At 31.0% G+C, this 14,212-nt stretch overlaps 2 protein-coding genes across 2 annotated transcripts; one reads left to right on the top strand and one right to left on the bottom strand.

Annotated features, from left to right (window-relative positions):
• Positions 1-1,102: 1,102 nt before the first annotated feature.
• BKA55DRAFT_599558 (uncharacterized protein) lies at positions 1,103-2,277 on the top strand (the record flags this gene model as incomplete). Its single annotated transcript, XM_046196409.1, has 6 exons — positions 1,103-1,214; positions 1,261-1,476; positions 1,529-1,582; positions 1,638-1,685; positions 1,739-1,911; positions 1,963-2,277. The coding sequence occupies 6 exons, from the start codon at positions 1,103-1,105 to the stop codon at positions 2,275-2,277; spliced, it is 918 nt and encodes a 305-aa protein (XP_046042071.1).
• A 1,107-nt stretch (positions 2,278-3,384) lies between these two features.
• On the bottom strand, positions 3,385-3,928 carry BKA55DRAFT_528183 (uncharacterized protein; the record flags this gene model as incomplete). The annotated part of the gene is made up of 2 exons (XM_046188979.1): positions 3,385-3,564; positions 3,623-3,928. The coding sequence occupies 2 exons, from the start codon at positions 3,926-3,928 to the stop codon at positions 3,385-3,387; spliced, it is 486 nt and encodes a 161-aa protein (XP_046042070.1).
• Positions 3,929-14,212: the final 10,284 nt, after the last annotated feature.

The following is a 14,212-nucleotide window of genomic DNA, read 5'->3' as shown; positions in this document are numbered from 1 at the left end:
CGGATATGTGACCAGACATACCGGTCAGATCTAGCCCTAACAAGAATATACGAAAAAAGACACATCTCTCGCTAGAGAGTATCGATGGTCTTTCTTTTGTCATCGCCATCCGCTCTGTCATCCGCAGTCCTGGCTTACATCATGGAAGGCTTACCGAATCTGCCGTGTAGAACACAAAGACAACGATCAAGGCGAAATCTGAGCAGAGCAGGATACGCAAAGTGAATAAGATCAACCTGCACTACCCTGATAGTCTAGTATGATTCGCTAGCCTAGAATGTAACATTTGGTTCCATGTCAAGTACGTTATGCGACCAGAGACGCTGATAATTGTCGCCGCTATGAAGACAAATGCCGTGTTTGCGATGCCCCTTTCTCAATCGCTATTGACTCTCCTCAATGCAATCGTCACCAAGATATCCGAGAATATCAAAGAGATGATTATTGTAGTAAGAATGAGATATCCCAAGACTTCCCCTGCTTACTTCGCCAATTCTATATCATAAAGAGCTGGCAAAGGCTTGGTTGAGGAGACCATGCTAGAAAGCCTGCCATTGCTGGCACGCCAAGTTACATGTGACAGCGCTATGATAGCACATCCGTGATTGTTTCCGAGAAGCGAGCCCGTGCGTTTGGCGCTCGGATGCATTCCTGCTACACCTGAACTCTGTTGCACGGGCTCACAGCAGCAGATCCTGCCAAACATTCTTTCCACCTTCTGTTTCTGGAGCTTTACTCCACTCTCATTGTCCTGAATAGTGAGATGAATATTTGTTTGAAACAACCTGGCGGCTGAACATGGCAGCTGAACCTGACAGTCCTGACTCTCGAGCTAAGAGGCCTTCCTAATGGGGTATAGTCACAGAAACGTTTGGTCATCGCACCATTTTTTGAAACACGGTTTCTCAGGGCATGCATCTGTGTATAGCGCAGTGTCAAAGATATCTTTAGATAGCAGTCTGTTAGCGAACATGTGATTGCTCGCAGTCTGTTGGACTCTTATAATAGAAATATATATATATATATATATAGTATATACCTGACCTCTAACAGTTACTTACTCACTTATCTTGTTTCTTCACCACTCGTTACTTCTTTCAAAATGCTGACCACTTTGATTCTTTCTGCCCTGGCCTGGAGCCACTTGACGCAAGCCCACGGAACAATCACCAGAGTGATAGGTGCCAATGGTGTAGTTATGCCAGGACTCACTAGTCAGTACATTCCTACGAAACTTGGACCTGGTGCTAACGTTCATAGTCCTTGACGGAACTCCTCGATCTTCTACCTCTGCTGCTTCCGGCGCGCAGGTAGATACCAGCGTGATCCGTGACCCTGAACTCGCCACCAGTAAAGCCTCCGCTCTTGGTCGGACTAGCAAAGGTCCAGTCGACGGCGCTCGCGTCATCAAGACGTTCATGCATGGCCTCAAGGGCCGGTCCCTTGCTAATACTATTCTCGGGGGTGGAGAAGAAGGTATGGCGCCACGGCAAGCAACGGATGGCTCTTGGTGGCTGACACTCTATAGCTACGAGAGAAGTCGTATCTTTCGTGACCGGCAACGCTGGTGCAGTTGTGAATGGTAGGCTTTCATTGAGATCTTTATACCGAAGTTTCTGATTAATAACTTGCTTCAGGCGTGCAAGACGGAATCGAAAGCTCCCCAGTGGGTGACTTGGCTCTGGGTAAGTCGGCATATAGCAGCTGGTAATGTGGGTCATATGCTAATGGATATTAGGAGCTGAGCACACAGTCAATGGTCTTCTGGATGATTTCTTCCAAACCGCAAAGGGAGTTCCATCTCCTCGAGGATACATCGAAGACGGCGTCAAGAAGTCTGCCGGAGCTGGTGCCAAAACTGGGCTGCCAACCACAGCATCCGACGGAACTCTAAAGTTGATCTATCATCAGGTTCGTGAGAAAGACCCTCATTCATGATTTGTATTAACGATTCTGCTTTAGGTCAATGAGGACGGCGCTGGCCCCCTGTTGGTAGACATCGACTTCACCTCAGGAGGGACCGATCCAGCAGCTTTCAAGTCCGCTGAGGTGGTTCAGAACATCGTCGGCGTACTGGGCTTTTCGACCGTGAGCTCAACTGACTTCCCGGTTGTTGTCAAAGTACCTGTTGGTCAGGTTTGTTCTGGTGTATGCATTGCAAGGGTGCGAAACAGTGCTACTGCTGGGCCTTTTGGCGGCGCAGCTGCCTTCACTCATCATCCGGAGGTTGCCAAGGGGAAGAAATCCAGCGCAAAGTTCCGTCACCGCCATGTCTGATTTCGCAAGGGTCATTGAGCGGCCTGGCGTATACTGGAATGGCCTAGTGTCGTGTCTTAGACTAATTGTTTGGATAAGTTTCTCATATTTAAGGAATTTACTGTTGCACCTTTCTTGTGCTTTATAAGCTATAGTATATTCTTAATATATAACTATACCCTTTAATCCTTAGAGGCTGGTATAAGTAGCTTTATTGATCTTTGAAAGAAACTTAATATGATATTTTGAGTGCCTTAGAGCTGATCTGAATTTAATCCTTATATAAGTCTGCTTATCTATCTGATTTAGGCATTTAATAACAGCAGTGTAATACGTAATATCAGGATTAGTTAAATATATTTTCTATAGTCTATCTCTTAAATTACATATACTACTCTAGGCATATACCTTAGATTAATAAAAGCCATATCTTAACAGATACTTTAAATGCACTAACCTGCAATTCGGGGAATTTAGCGTTAAATGCCTTAGGGCATGACTGAAGGGTTATAGTATAAGGGGCCGAAGATAGTGTTCTCTAGGAGATTGAGATAATCTTTTAGAAGCTTCTAGGAGCGGTAGCTATTATGTAAAGGTAAGACTAATTTGACCTAAGATAGGATAGAGAACTAGATAGCCAGCTTAAGGAAAGAATTAATAGCATTAAACTAGTTGGAGCCTAATAAAACCTTTTATAAATAGAAGAGCCTCTCCCTAGTCCTCTATAATTCTTTTTAAGTAAGTTTAGATACCTTAATGAGCTTTCTATTGTTCTCTGGTCGGGTAAAACTTGACTGGAATGCCAAACGCGCTCGTTACTGCATCATGTAGTTGGTTGCCGGAGACTGTCCATGTACGAGCAGCAAGATCCGCCGCCAGGAAGCTGTACCTAACTAGCTAGACCTTGCTGCCGTATTTCCAGGTGTCCCAGGCTAAGACGAGGTTACCAGGAACTCCCCCTCATTTTGGAGCTTATGGTATCAAAAGTAGGCTGTATAAGATGACTGTTGGATCTTGAATTGGTGGCTATGGAGTTAGTAACTTCGCAAAAACAAGAAGAGGGATAGAAACCTGAATTCAACTTTATCCTCTTTTTGCCTATCTATGTGTTGTGGTTCTTTCAGTTATCTAAAAGTATGGATGATGGGATGTGGTGTTTTTTTCCATAGCCTGCAGACAATCCCAGTGCTCAACAATACACGATCCCTTGGTCCTATAAACATCAAAGACATTTGTCAAAGACCCATTAGCGCCCCCAGCCTTGATATGAATCGTCGTATACTCCGGCCCTACCATAACACGCGCAATCTTGCACGACCATGTCAGCTGCACATACATATAAAGCCATCAGAGATCAAAAACATACCTCAAAAGTATTCTCTTTAGAGCCAAACAAAGGTGACAGTATCTTAATAGCTGCATCTCTCCCATCCGGAATGCTGGGGTTGTGCTGCACGTAGTTGCTTGCTACGTAGCGCTCAAATGCACGCCTGACGTTTTTTTCCGTATAAAATGTATATGCAAAATCGTTCATAGCGGTTTGAATCATTAATTGGCTGAGATCAGGACTAGTGGTTGAAGGACAGTCCCAGAGTGTTACATTGCTGGTGCTAATGCCGGCAATTTCGACGACACGCTGCGTATTTGTTGCTGTCGCTTTGTTGATAGACATGAGCAGTGCGCTCAGCATTAATGAGTTCATAATCATGTTTCAAGATTTCATAAAGTAGGTTGGCTGATTTAACGTCCTGTGAAGAACAAGTGCGATAATCATTATATATTTGATCAGACGGACTACTAAAGCGACGAATTATCAAGAGTCTGGGGGTGGAGATCCCGAGCCGGTCCGAACCGAACTATTAAGGTTTATGCCGGGTAGGTGGAGGAGAGCTAAAAACTAGCATAGCGGACTTGAGCTAGATAGCAGCTACTGCCACGGCTTCATCCGTCTTCGAACTCGCCAAGAAGGATATGGGCAGGAAGCTGGGTTCGTCTCCCCTCTAGACAAGATCATAAACCATCCAGATTTAAAGAACGAGGTAATACTTCAGGCTTGTAAACGGTGAGGAATACAGGTCCTGGCATCAGCGGTAGGAAGAATGAAAGCGCTCGTAAGTAGATACCCAGCTGCCAGGTGTACCCGATCGCATCTACTATTGTTTAAACACGACACTGCGATATGAGGTTGGAGCAACTGTGAAGATCACTGGTTTTGCACGTGCATGAATAGAAAGTCACGGTGTTGTTCTGAGAATGGATGTAAGTTGGGATTGTGGCATGTATTACGAAGTACGGGATAGAAGTTGATAATAAAAACCCAACAGAATCCCAGCCAAGATAGAATACAGCCTTGCCATCGATAAACCCCGCCGCTCAGTGTACATCTTTCGAAGACCGTGTTCGGAAGACAGCAGCCTCATCGAAGTGCGGAAGAAATAATGGTACCTATCGACAGTGGTATGAATCATTGAAGATGTAGAAGAGAGTAGGTAATGCAGAGTGATCGAGGTATCGTAGTTGTATAGAGCGCCCGGAACAAAGTTAAAGACACATCACTAGGAGCGATCGTTTTGGCTATCATGGTTAGCTCCTCTGACAAGACCATATCGAAAGCTTGATGACTTACCTCTTCTGCCATTCTTCAATCGCGACAGGGCATATCTTCTGCATTCTCGCCTCCGGCTCCCAGTTCGCTTCCCGACGCGAGAAGCCAACCCACTGGACCTTGTACTGGCGCTTGTTGTTTTGGAACCGCTCAGCGATGATGTGGAATACGTGGAAGACGCCAAGACCGGTGACTTTTGCTCAACCACCACGACTCTTCCAATACTTGAGGACAAGCTGCTCGTCTGCGTCTTGAACGACGAATTCGCCAAACGAAGCACCTTCCCAACGTCCCTCGGGGTGATCGGACCACTCGAGAAAGAGTTAAACGCGCTGGTTGAGCCGACTGACGAGATGGCTGGTGATGCGGCGATGGGTGGCCTTGATGAAATCTCGGATGGGTTAGTGGTTACCGAGAATGAGGGCAGATAACGTACCTTCGAAAGAGGGAGCAAATTCCGGCATTTTGTAGGATGTGAATGGATAAATATCACTGAATTGTGGTTATGGTAGCCAATATGTAGAAAGATGTTATGCAATGGGAGATTCTGGGAACTCTGAGCCTGACTCTGGCGGGGAATTGTGTCGTATTTATCTACAACTGCCAGACGGGCCCAGCCATCCTCAGTGCCTGCAGCCGTTTGACATGTAACAGCCGTTGCCGTGATTTTGATATTGTTCTTGAAATGAATAGAATCTGAAGCAGCCACACGGGAACTATACTTAAAGTAGGGTTGAATGTTTGGTAGCTGATGAAGAGGCCTGGCTTATTCAGGTTAGTTCAAAAAACAGCCCTGGCTCAGCCGTTGGAGCATTCAGTGCACCTTGTGATTGTTTGCGCCATGCAATCCCATGCACCTCCGGCATGTTGCACTTGCTAAGCAGGGACTTTGACAGATAGCTCCATAATATTGATTAAACATGTCACGTTTTGCGCGGCTCAAGGTTGTCTTGGGGTTGGAGACTTCTTTAAAAGATCCTGATGATCGACTTGACATCTGTAACCATGTATTCCTGGTATATCAAGACTAAAAGGGAGATTTCAGGGTACTGTGAAAGCTAGCACTCTGGAAATCAAAAGGATGCTGCTCACGTATCAAACTTAGACAAGAGCGCGATGTAAGATTGCAATTGTTACACAAGTCGACGCAGCAACAAGATCAATTAGAGATGCTTGCATAGTAACATAGATATCCTTGCAAGCAAGGCATGCGAAATTAACGCGCTATTATATATTATCATAATCAATAACAGGAGTAAGTTAGTTTAATAGTTATTTATTATTAATGCATTAATGCGAAGTCTTTGGCTCTAGCTTGGGGTTTAGTATAGAACCTATAAGATAAAACCACTAAGGTTAACTATAAGCTTAGTTATATCTGTTAGCTTCTGATGCTACTGTAATTAAATAATAACTTTTATTATAGAGGATTTAATAGGTTTGTCTGAGAGGGTCGGTTATAATTATTAAGATAGTTAATTATTAGCTTCTAGATATAGACTAGTAGTGGGATCTACGATGATATTTAAGTCTAGGGCAAAGCATAAGGCTATTAAATATAAAAAGAAATAACTAATTATAATATTAATTAGAAAGAAGGGTATTACTACTTAATAAATCTCTAATTAAGATAACTTAAAAGAAATATTATAACAGAATAGGTTTTAAATAGGTAAACTAGTCTATACTAGGTTTAATGTTTATAGAGTTATAAGGCGTTATACTAAGTAGTTATAAAGTATTATATCTCTTAATAGTAAATAAAGCAGGTTAGGTATATTTAGGTAAAGAAGTCTTATTAATAGCTAGTAAGCCAAGATCTATAAAAGTATTAATAAATATGTTTTATATACTAATATTATAAAGTAAGAGATAATAATATATAGGGATACTGTTATCCTAGGATATAGCATTTTAGGGATAATGGCGTTCTGGTATTAGTTATTCTTATATAAACTGTATTATAATTAGTAAGAAGAAAAGTAAAATTATAAGGTATATATAATATAACTGCAGGGGTTATAACATAATCTCTCCCCTCTATTAGGTCTTATCCTTAAGACCTATATACCCTAGCTATCTTAAATTTTACCTAATATATTTTAACCTAAACTTTTTATTATTATATTATATAATATCTAACTATATTTCTAAATAGTATTTTTATAAAACTTATATAAAATATAAGTTAGAAAGACTTAAAAAGAAGCATGATATAGCGAAGCTTGCTAAATCTATTATATTATCTAGTAAATAGGCAGATATGCCATATACTTATTATTTTCGAGCAGGGACTGGAGAAAAATGTTTAATATCTCCTAATTCTAGTTAGTGTAGTGAGTATATGCGCAAGCGGAAACCTTGCAATGGTATGCAAGTAGCATCTTCTTATAAGTAATTTTAGGTTTTTCTTTTCTCTCTTTTTTTTTTTGCTGATTTTTGTGTTTTTTCTAGTATTTACTTTTATAAAATAAGAGAAAAAACTTAAGGTAGATGAGGATAAAGCTAGTGATGATCTTCTGAAGCTTTATGAGGAGATGGCGGCCTTGCAGTCTCGTCTTGCTGCTGCTGCTAGGCGTCTATCCTATATCTAGAAGATCTAGGCTAGGGTAAAGGAGAAACGTTCTAAAGCCATGCGCCGTAGTCTTTAAGAAGTTAAGAAGGAAGATAGTATCTTATCTATATTAGATGCTTATAAAGATGCTATAGTGCATGATCTTTAAGTAGATTATATTCCTAATAATACTGATTAGTTATCCTTAGGTTTAGGGGACGATTTTTTAGATATATTGCCTTTATTTAAGTTTAGTAAAAGTTCTTTAGGAGTTACTAGGCATTAATAAGGTATTTAGTTAGTTCTTATATATTTTTGCTTTTTAAGTAGTTTTTCTATTTAACTAAATACTTATATTTTCCGTTTTCTAGTTATATCTTCTTAATTGCTTTTGCTTTATAGGCTTTTAGTCCTTTAATTTCTTCTGGTTTATTGCCGGTCTTGACCTATATTGTATTAGCTGCTAATTTAAGTAGTGAAATATAAAAGATTAGATAGAGCCTACCTTTTAGTAATAGGTCTAGTTTATAATTATTTTCTAAGATTTTTCTTTTAACTTTATATAGCCTAATATACTTATAGTTTAATTTATAACTTAATTATTTTATTATAATGTTTTTTATAGCTAAGTAGACTATATCTCCCTTTAAGAAGGTTAGTCTCTTAATCCTTTTTATATTATAGTATTTTTTTATTTATTTTTTAATAAATTCTAATTTTTTCTTTAATTCCTTATATAGAGCTTTTAGGTCTTTACTCTTAATTATAGCAGCTAGGTTAACTATTTTTAGTTCTTACACTATATAATATAGGTTTAAGGTAAATTTAAAGTTTACTGCTAAAGGTATTATTTTTATACTTTTATTATATACTATATTATAAGCAAGCTAGGCACTTAGTAACTTTTCTACCTAATTGTTTTATTTATAGTTAATATAATATTATAAGTATTATTTTAATATTTAATTTATTTATTTAGTTTATCTATTTATTTATAATCTAAATGCTATTAAGAGTTAGTAGTTTAGTCCTATATATAACATTAATGCCTGCTAAAATTTACTTATAAATATTATTCCTTTATTTATTAGGATTTTATAAGGTAATCTATATTCTTTAATTATTTTATTATAAAAGATATAAGAAAGTTACTTTATATTTATATCTTCCTTATAAGGTATATAATAAGAAAGTTTAATAAGTTAATTTATTATAATTAAGATACTATTATAAAAGATTTTAGTTAAGGGTTTTTTTAATAAGGATAGCTTAGTTATATAGTTTATTATAATTAAACTTTATAGTCTTTCTACTACTTCTAGTAGTTATAGTAGGCTATAAGGTTTATATTATTATACTTTAGTTTTTATATATAAGTTATATTATTTAATAACCTTCTTTATTATCTTCCTAATTCCTTCTTAATTATAATATATCTAAATACATTTTAGGGTTTTCTTAATGCCTTAATAGCTATATAGGGGATATTTATATATATTCTATACTAGTTCTTTTTTAAACTATTTAAGTACTTATAATTTATTATTATAAGTAGGCATTTTAGCTTTACTTTTAATAAGATCTTAAAGGTTATATCTTATAATAGTATTTTAGATTTTATTTATTTATTTTTTTTAATTTATAGGTTTATAGTTATTTATAAATCTTAGAGTTTTTACTTATTATATAAATTAATATTTTCCTTTATTATTCTTTTTTAAGAGTTATTCCTTTACTTTTATTATATTAATATTATAATCTAGGTATTAATTAATAGTATTAGCTTATTTATTATTTAAACCCTTATAATAAATAATTATAAAGTTAAATTTATATAGGTATTTAGTATAATATAGTTATTATTAATTAAGTTCTTATATTATAATAAAATATAAAATATTTTAATAATTAATATAAACTTTAATTTAATATATACTTCTTATAAAGTAATATCTAAACTCCTTAAAGTAGTTAATAATTATTAGGAATTCTTTATTATAAATAAGGTAATTTAGTTCTGCTTTATATAGTTTATAAGAATAAAATATAATTAAATAAAGCTTTTCTTCTTTATCTTATTATCTAATTTATCCTCTTAAAGTAAAATCTAATAAGTTAGTCTTTAGTTTTATTTCCTTATTAAGGTTAAATATAACTAGTATAGGTTTGCTAAGGATGGCTTATTATAGTGCTTTAAATGCTGCTTATATATCTTATTTTTATATAAATTTCCTATTTTTCTTTATAAGTTCTATAAGTAGGTTTATAATTTTACTAAAGTCTTTAATAAATCTTTAGTAATAGTTAGTAAATTTTAAAAAGCTTTAAACTTCTTTAACTATTATTAATAAGGGCTAATTTGCTATTATTAAGATTTTCTTTTATTTTATTTTAATTTTACTAGATATAATAATATATCTTAAGAAGTTTACTTCTTTTATATAAAAGTAACTTTTTTCTAATTTAATTAATAAGTTAGTATCTTATAAGGCTTTTAAAACCTTATAGATATATTCCTTATACTTTTCTTTATTATTTAAGAAGATTAAGATATTATTTAAGTAATATATTATAAAGATATTTAAGTATTATTAAAGTATATTATTAATTATTTACTAAAATATTATAGGTATATTAATAAGTCTAAATAATATTATTAAATACTTAAAAAGTTTAAATTTAGTTCTAAATACTATCTTATATTTATCTCCTTCTTTAATATAAATTAGGTTATAAGCTCCCTTAAGGTTTAAAGTAATAAAGATCTATTTACCTTATAGGTAATCCTTAAGTTTTATAATAAGTAAAAGTAAGGTCTTATCCTTAATTATAAAGGCATTTAACCTCTTATAGTTTATAATAAGTTATAGTTTCTTATTTTTCTTTAAGATAAATATTACTAGAAATCCTGCTAATAAGTTAAATATCTTAATATTCCCTTTTACTAGTTTTATATTTAAGTATCTTCTTAAGGTAATAAGTTCCTTTTTATTAAGGTTATAAATCTTTTAAAATAGTAAGTTATTTATTTTAAGCTATATTTTATAATCCTAGTAGCTATATTATAATACCTTTATTTTAAGTTCTTTTTTAAATAGTTTTTTATAAATATAGTATTTTTCTAAAATGTTTTTAAGTTTATTTTATTATTCCTCTTTTTTAAGTTCTTTTTAGTATTTTAATTATTTATTTAAGTTATATAATTAGGTTTTAAGGAGACTTAAGATTTAGTAGTTTTATTATTTCTTACCTTTTATATATTTATATTATACTCTTATTAGAGGTAGTAAATTCTTTACTTTATACTTGCCTATATTATCCTCTTTAGTTAGGGTTTAAGATCTCTTATTATTTATTATAATTATTTTATTATTACTATTAGTATTACTAGAAAAGGTAACTTAGCTAGTCTTTTAGTTAATATATAAGTTTTTCTTTTATAGCTAATTTATATTAAAGAGGATATTAATTTCCTTATTTAAGAGAAGTATATTAAAGTCTATCTCTTAATTCTTTCTTTAAATAAAGACTTTAAGGTAATTAATTTTTTAATTTATAATTTTATTATTATAATTAAAGAATTATCTTTCTATATTAAGTAATAAGTAGGGTTTTTACTTCTTTCTTTATAATAGTTTTAATTATATAACTATTTCTAAGTTAATAAAATTTTATTTAGCTTTATAATTAATCTATATATCTAGCTATTTTTCCTTAATCTAAACCTTTAATACTAGGCGTTTTAGTATTAAGTCTTTATATAACCTTAAAGTATTTAGTAATTTAAGTTATCCTTATCCTTACTCTTTACTTATCTAACACTTTATTATAAATAATATATAACTTTTCTTAATATATCTCGGTATATCTATTTATAGTTATTATTATTATATCCTTCTTTATTAAGGCAGTTATTAATAAACTTATTATTAGTTAATTACTACTAGAAATATTCTTCTAGTTCTGTATCTTATTTATCTATATATTGTTTTTAGGCTAATTAGGGTATAACTAGGTAAAGTCTATTTACTTCTTATTAGTATTATATTTCTTTAATAGTATTTAAGCTTATATTATTATTTACTAGGTTATTTATTAAGTAGCTATATTATCCTTAGCTTATTTTTTCTTAATATTTATTTTCTTATTTTTAGTATTTTTTTTTTAATTTTGCTAATTTTTACTTAGTTAAATACTTCCTTAAGGTTAATTAAGGTAAAGATTCTTTTTTAAGTTATGTTATTATTATTTAACTTTGTTTTTATTAATCCTTTCTTTAGGTAATTAAATTATCTATTTATGATTTTTTTAAATTCTTTTTTAGCTTTTTTAATAAGTCTTTATAATTAATAAATTCCCTTATAAAGTTAGTTTACTTTATAAGTCTATTAATAATAAGTTATATTAAATTATAGTTTTATTATTTTTAGGTTTTTATATTATATATATATTAAATACCTTTTTATTTCTTTTCTTAAGTATAGTTTATTATTAAATATATTAAGAATTATTATTAAAAAATAATTATTATTAAGTTTTTCTTATTTATATATTTTATATTAGTAGTATTTATAAGATAACTATAATATCTCCTTATATTATTTATTTATAAGAAATATTTAAATATTATCTTATTTATTAAATTTTTCTTTTTTATATAGGGGGTTTATAGTATTATTAATATAATAGGCTTTAATATTTAATAGTTTAAATATATTAATATTTCTATATTCTTTAGCTCCTTATATATATTATTCCTTAAGTAAGGTCTATATTCTACTTCCTGCTTTATTAAATAGTAGTTTATAGGGTTATTTTTACTTAAGCTTAAGGCATTTATCTTCTTTATAGAGGTATTATATAGTTACTTATATTGCTTTTTCTTTATATTTTATATTTTAGGAGTATTAATAGTAATAAATGCGAATTTTAGCCTTTACTTTTTATTTTTTATTAAAGGCTTTTTCTTTTTTTTATAGTTTTATTTTAATAAATTTAGGCATTTTATATTTTATAATATACCCTTTTTTTATATTTACTATAATAGTAATTTTATCTTATTAAGTAATTATCTTTATAAGGATATTATTTATTTATTTAAATACCTAAGCTTGTTTATTTATATTAAAAGTAATTACTTTTCCTTATCTTATTATTTTTAAGATTTATAGTTTTTTAAGTTTTTTAATTCTTTAAAGTTCCCTTTATTAAGCGTTTTATTATTCTTTATAATTTAAGTTATTATAAAGCTGTTCTTTTTTTATTTTTATTATATTATACTAGCTTGGCAAGATATCCTAAATTATTAGCTCTCTTATAGGCATTCTTTTCCCTTTAAATCTAATTCTTAGTCTCCTTATTTCTTACTAGTAGGTTTTCTATATTAGCTTCCTTATAGGTAGGAAATAGGTCTTATAGTTCTTTAATTAAACTATTTAAGTAAGGGTATTACTTTAGTTTCTCTATTTTCTTTAAGCTAGTAGTATTATAATTACTTATCTTAGTATTATTATCTTTTAGGTAAATTAGTATTTTCCTTTATTATTCTTTTCTAATACTTATTTTTTTACTTTAATAGTACTAGTATTATAGTTTAATTATTAGCTAATTATATTTACTTTATTGTTTTTTAATCCTTTTTAGTAAATAATTATAAAGTTAAATTTATATAAGAATTTTATATAATATAATTATTATTTATTAAGTTTATAGGTTATAATAAAGTATAAAATGTTTTAGTAGTTAATATAAACCTTAACTTTATACTTACTTCTTATTAAGTAGTATTTAAATTCTTTAAAGTAATTAATTATTACTAAAAATTCTTTATTATAAATTAGGTAATTAAGCTTTGCTTTATATAGTTTATATAAATAAAAAGTAATAGGATATAGCTTTCCTTCCTTATCTTTTTAACTAATTTATCTTCTTAATATAAAGTCTAATATATCTATTTCTAGCTTAATTTCTTTTTTAGGATTAAATATTATTAAGACTGGTTTGCTAAGGATTGCTTTTTTAAGTTACTTAAATACTTCTTAAGCCTTATTATTTTAGTTAAAGGGTTTTCCCTTTTTAATTAGTTTTATTAATAAGATTATAATCTTATTAAATCCTTTAATAAACCTTTAGTAGTAGTTAGTAAAGCCTAAGAATGCTTATATTTCTTTAATATTAATAAGTACCTTTTATTTTATTACTATTAAGATTTTTTTCTTTGTTATTTAGATTTCTTTAAGTATAATAATATATCCTAAAAAGTCTACCTCTATAATATAAAAGTAACTCTTTTCTAGTTTAACTAATAGCTTAGTATAATGGTTGGGTTTTCTAAATAGGTAAACTAGTCCATATTAGGTTTATGTTTGCAGATTGCATAAGGCATAATGCTAAGCATTATAAAGTATTATATCTCTTAATAATTAAGTAATATAGGCTAGGCTTATTAATATAAAGATACTTTAATTAATAGCTAGTAGGCTAAGTTCTATAAAAGTACTAATAAATATATTCTATATACTAATAATAGTTATATAAGAGCAATATAACATAAGGTTATTATCAGTCCTAAAATAACGCAGTCCTAAAGCGCAGTTATTCTTATACTTATTAGTCCCTATCTAGTTGGTTATTAAGGTGGAGTTTTTATAGGGTATACGTAATATAACCGCTAAGATCATAACACAATCTCTCCCCTCTAGTAGTCTTATCTTTAAGGCCTGTTATCTTAACTAATATCAGTCTTCTTTTAGTAAGGGCCAACTTAAACCTTTTATTATTATATCCCGCAATATCTA

This window comes from Fusarium redolens (assembly GCF_020744475.1).
Source record: "Fusarium redolens strain MPI-CAGE-AT-0023 chromosome Unknown BKA55scaffold_28, whole genome shotgun sequence".
Classification (NCBI taxonomy): domain Eukaryota; kingdom Fungi; phylum Ascomycota; class Sordariomycetes; order Hypocreales; family Nectriaceae; genus Fusarium; species Fusarium redolens.
The sequence above is the reverse complement of the archived record's forward strand: the minus strand, read 5'-3'. Positions and strand labels throughout refer to the sequence as shown.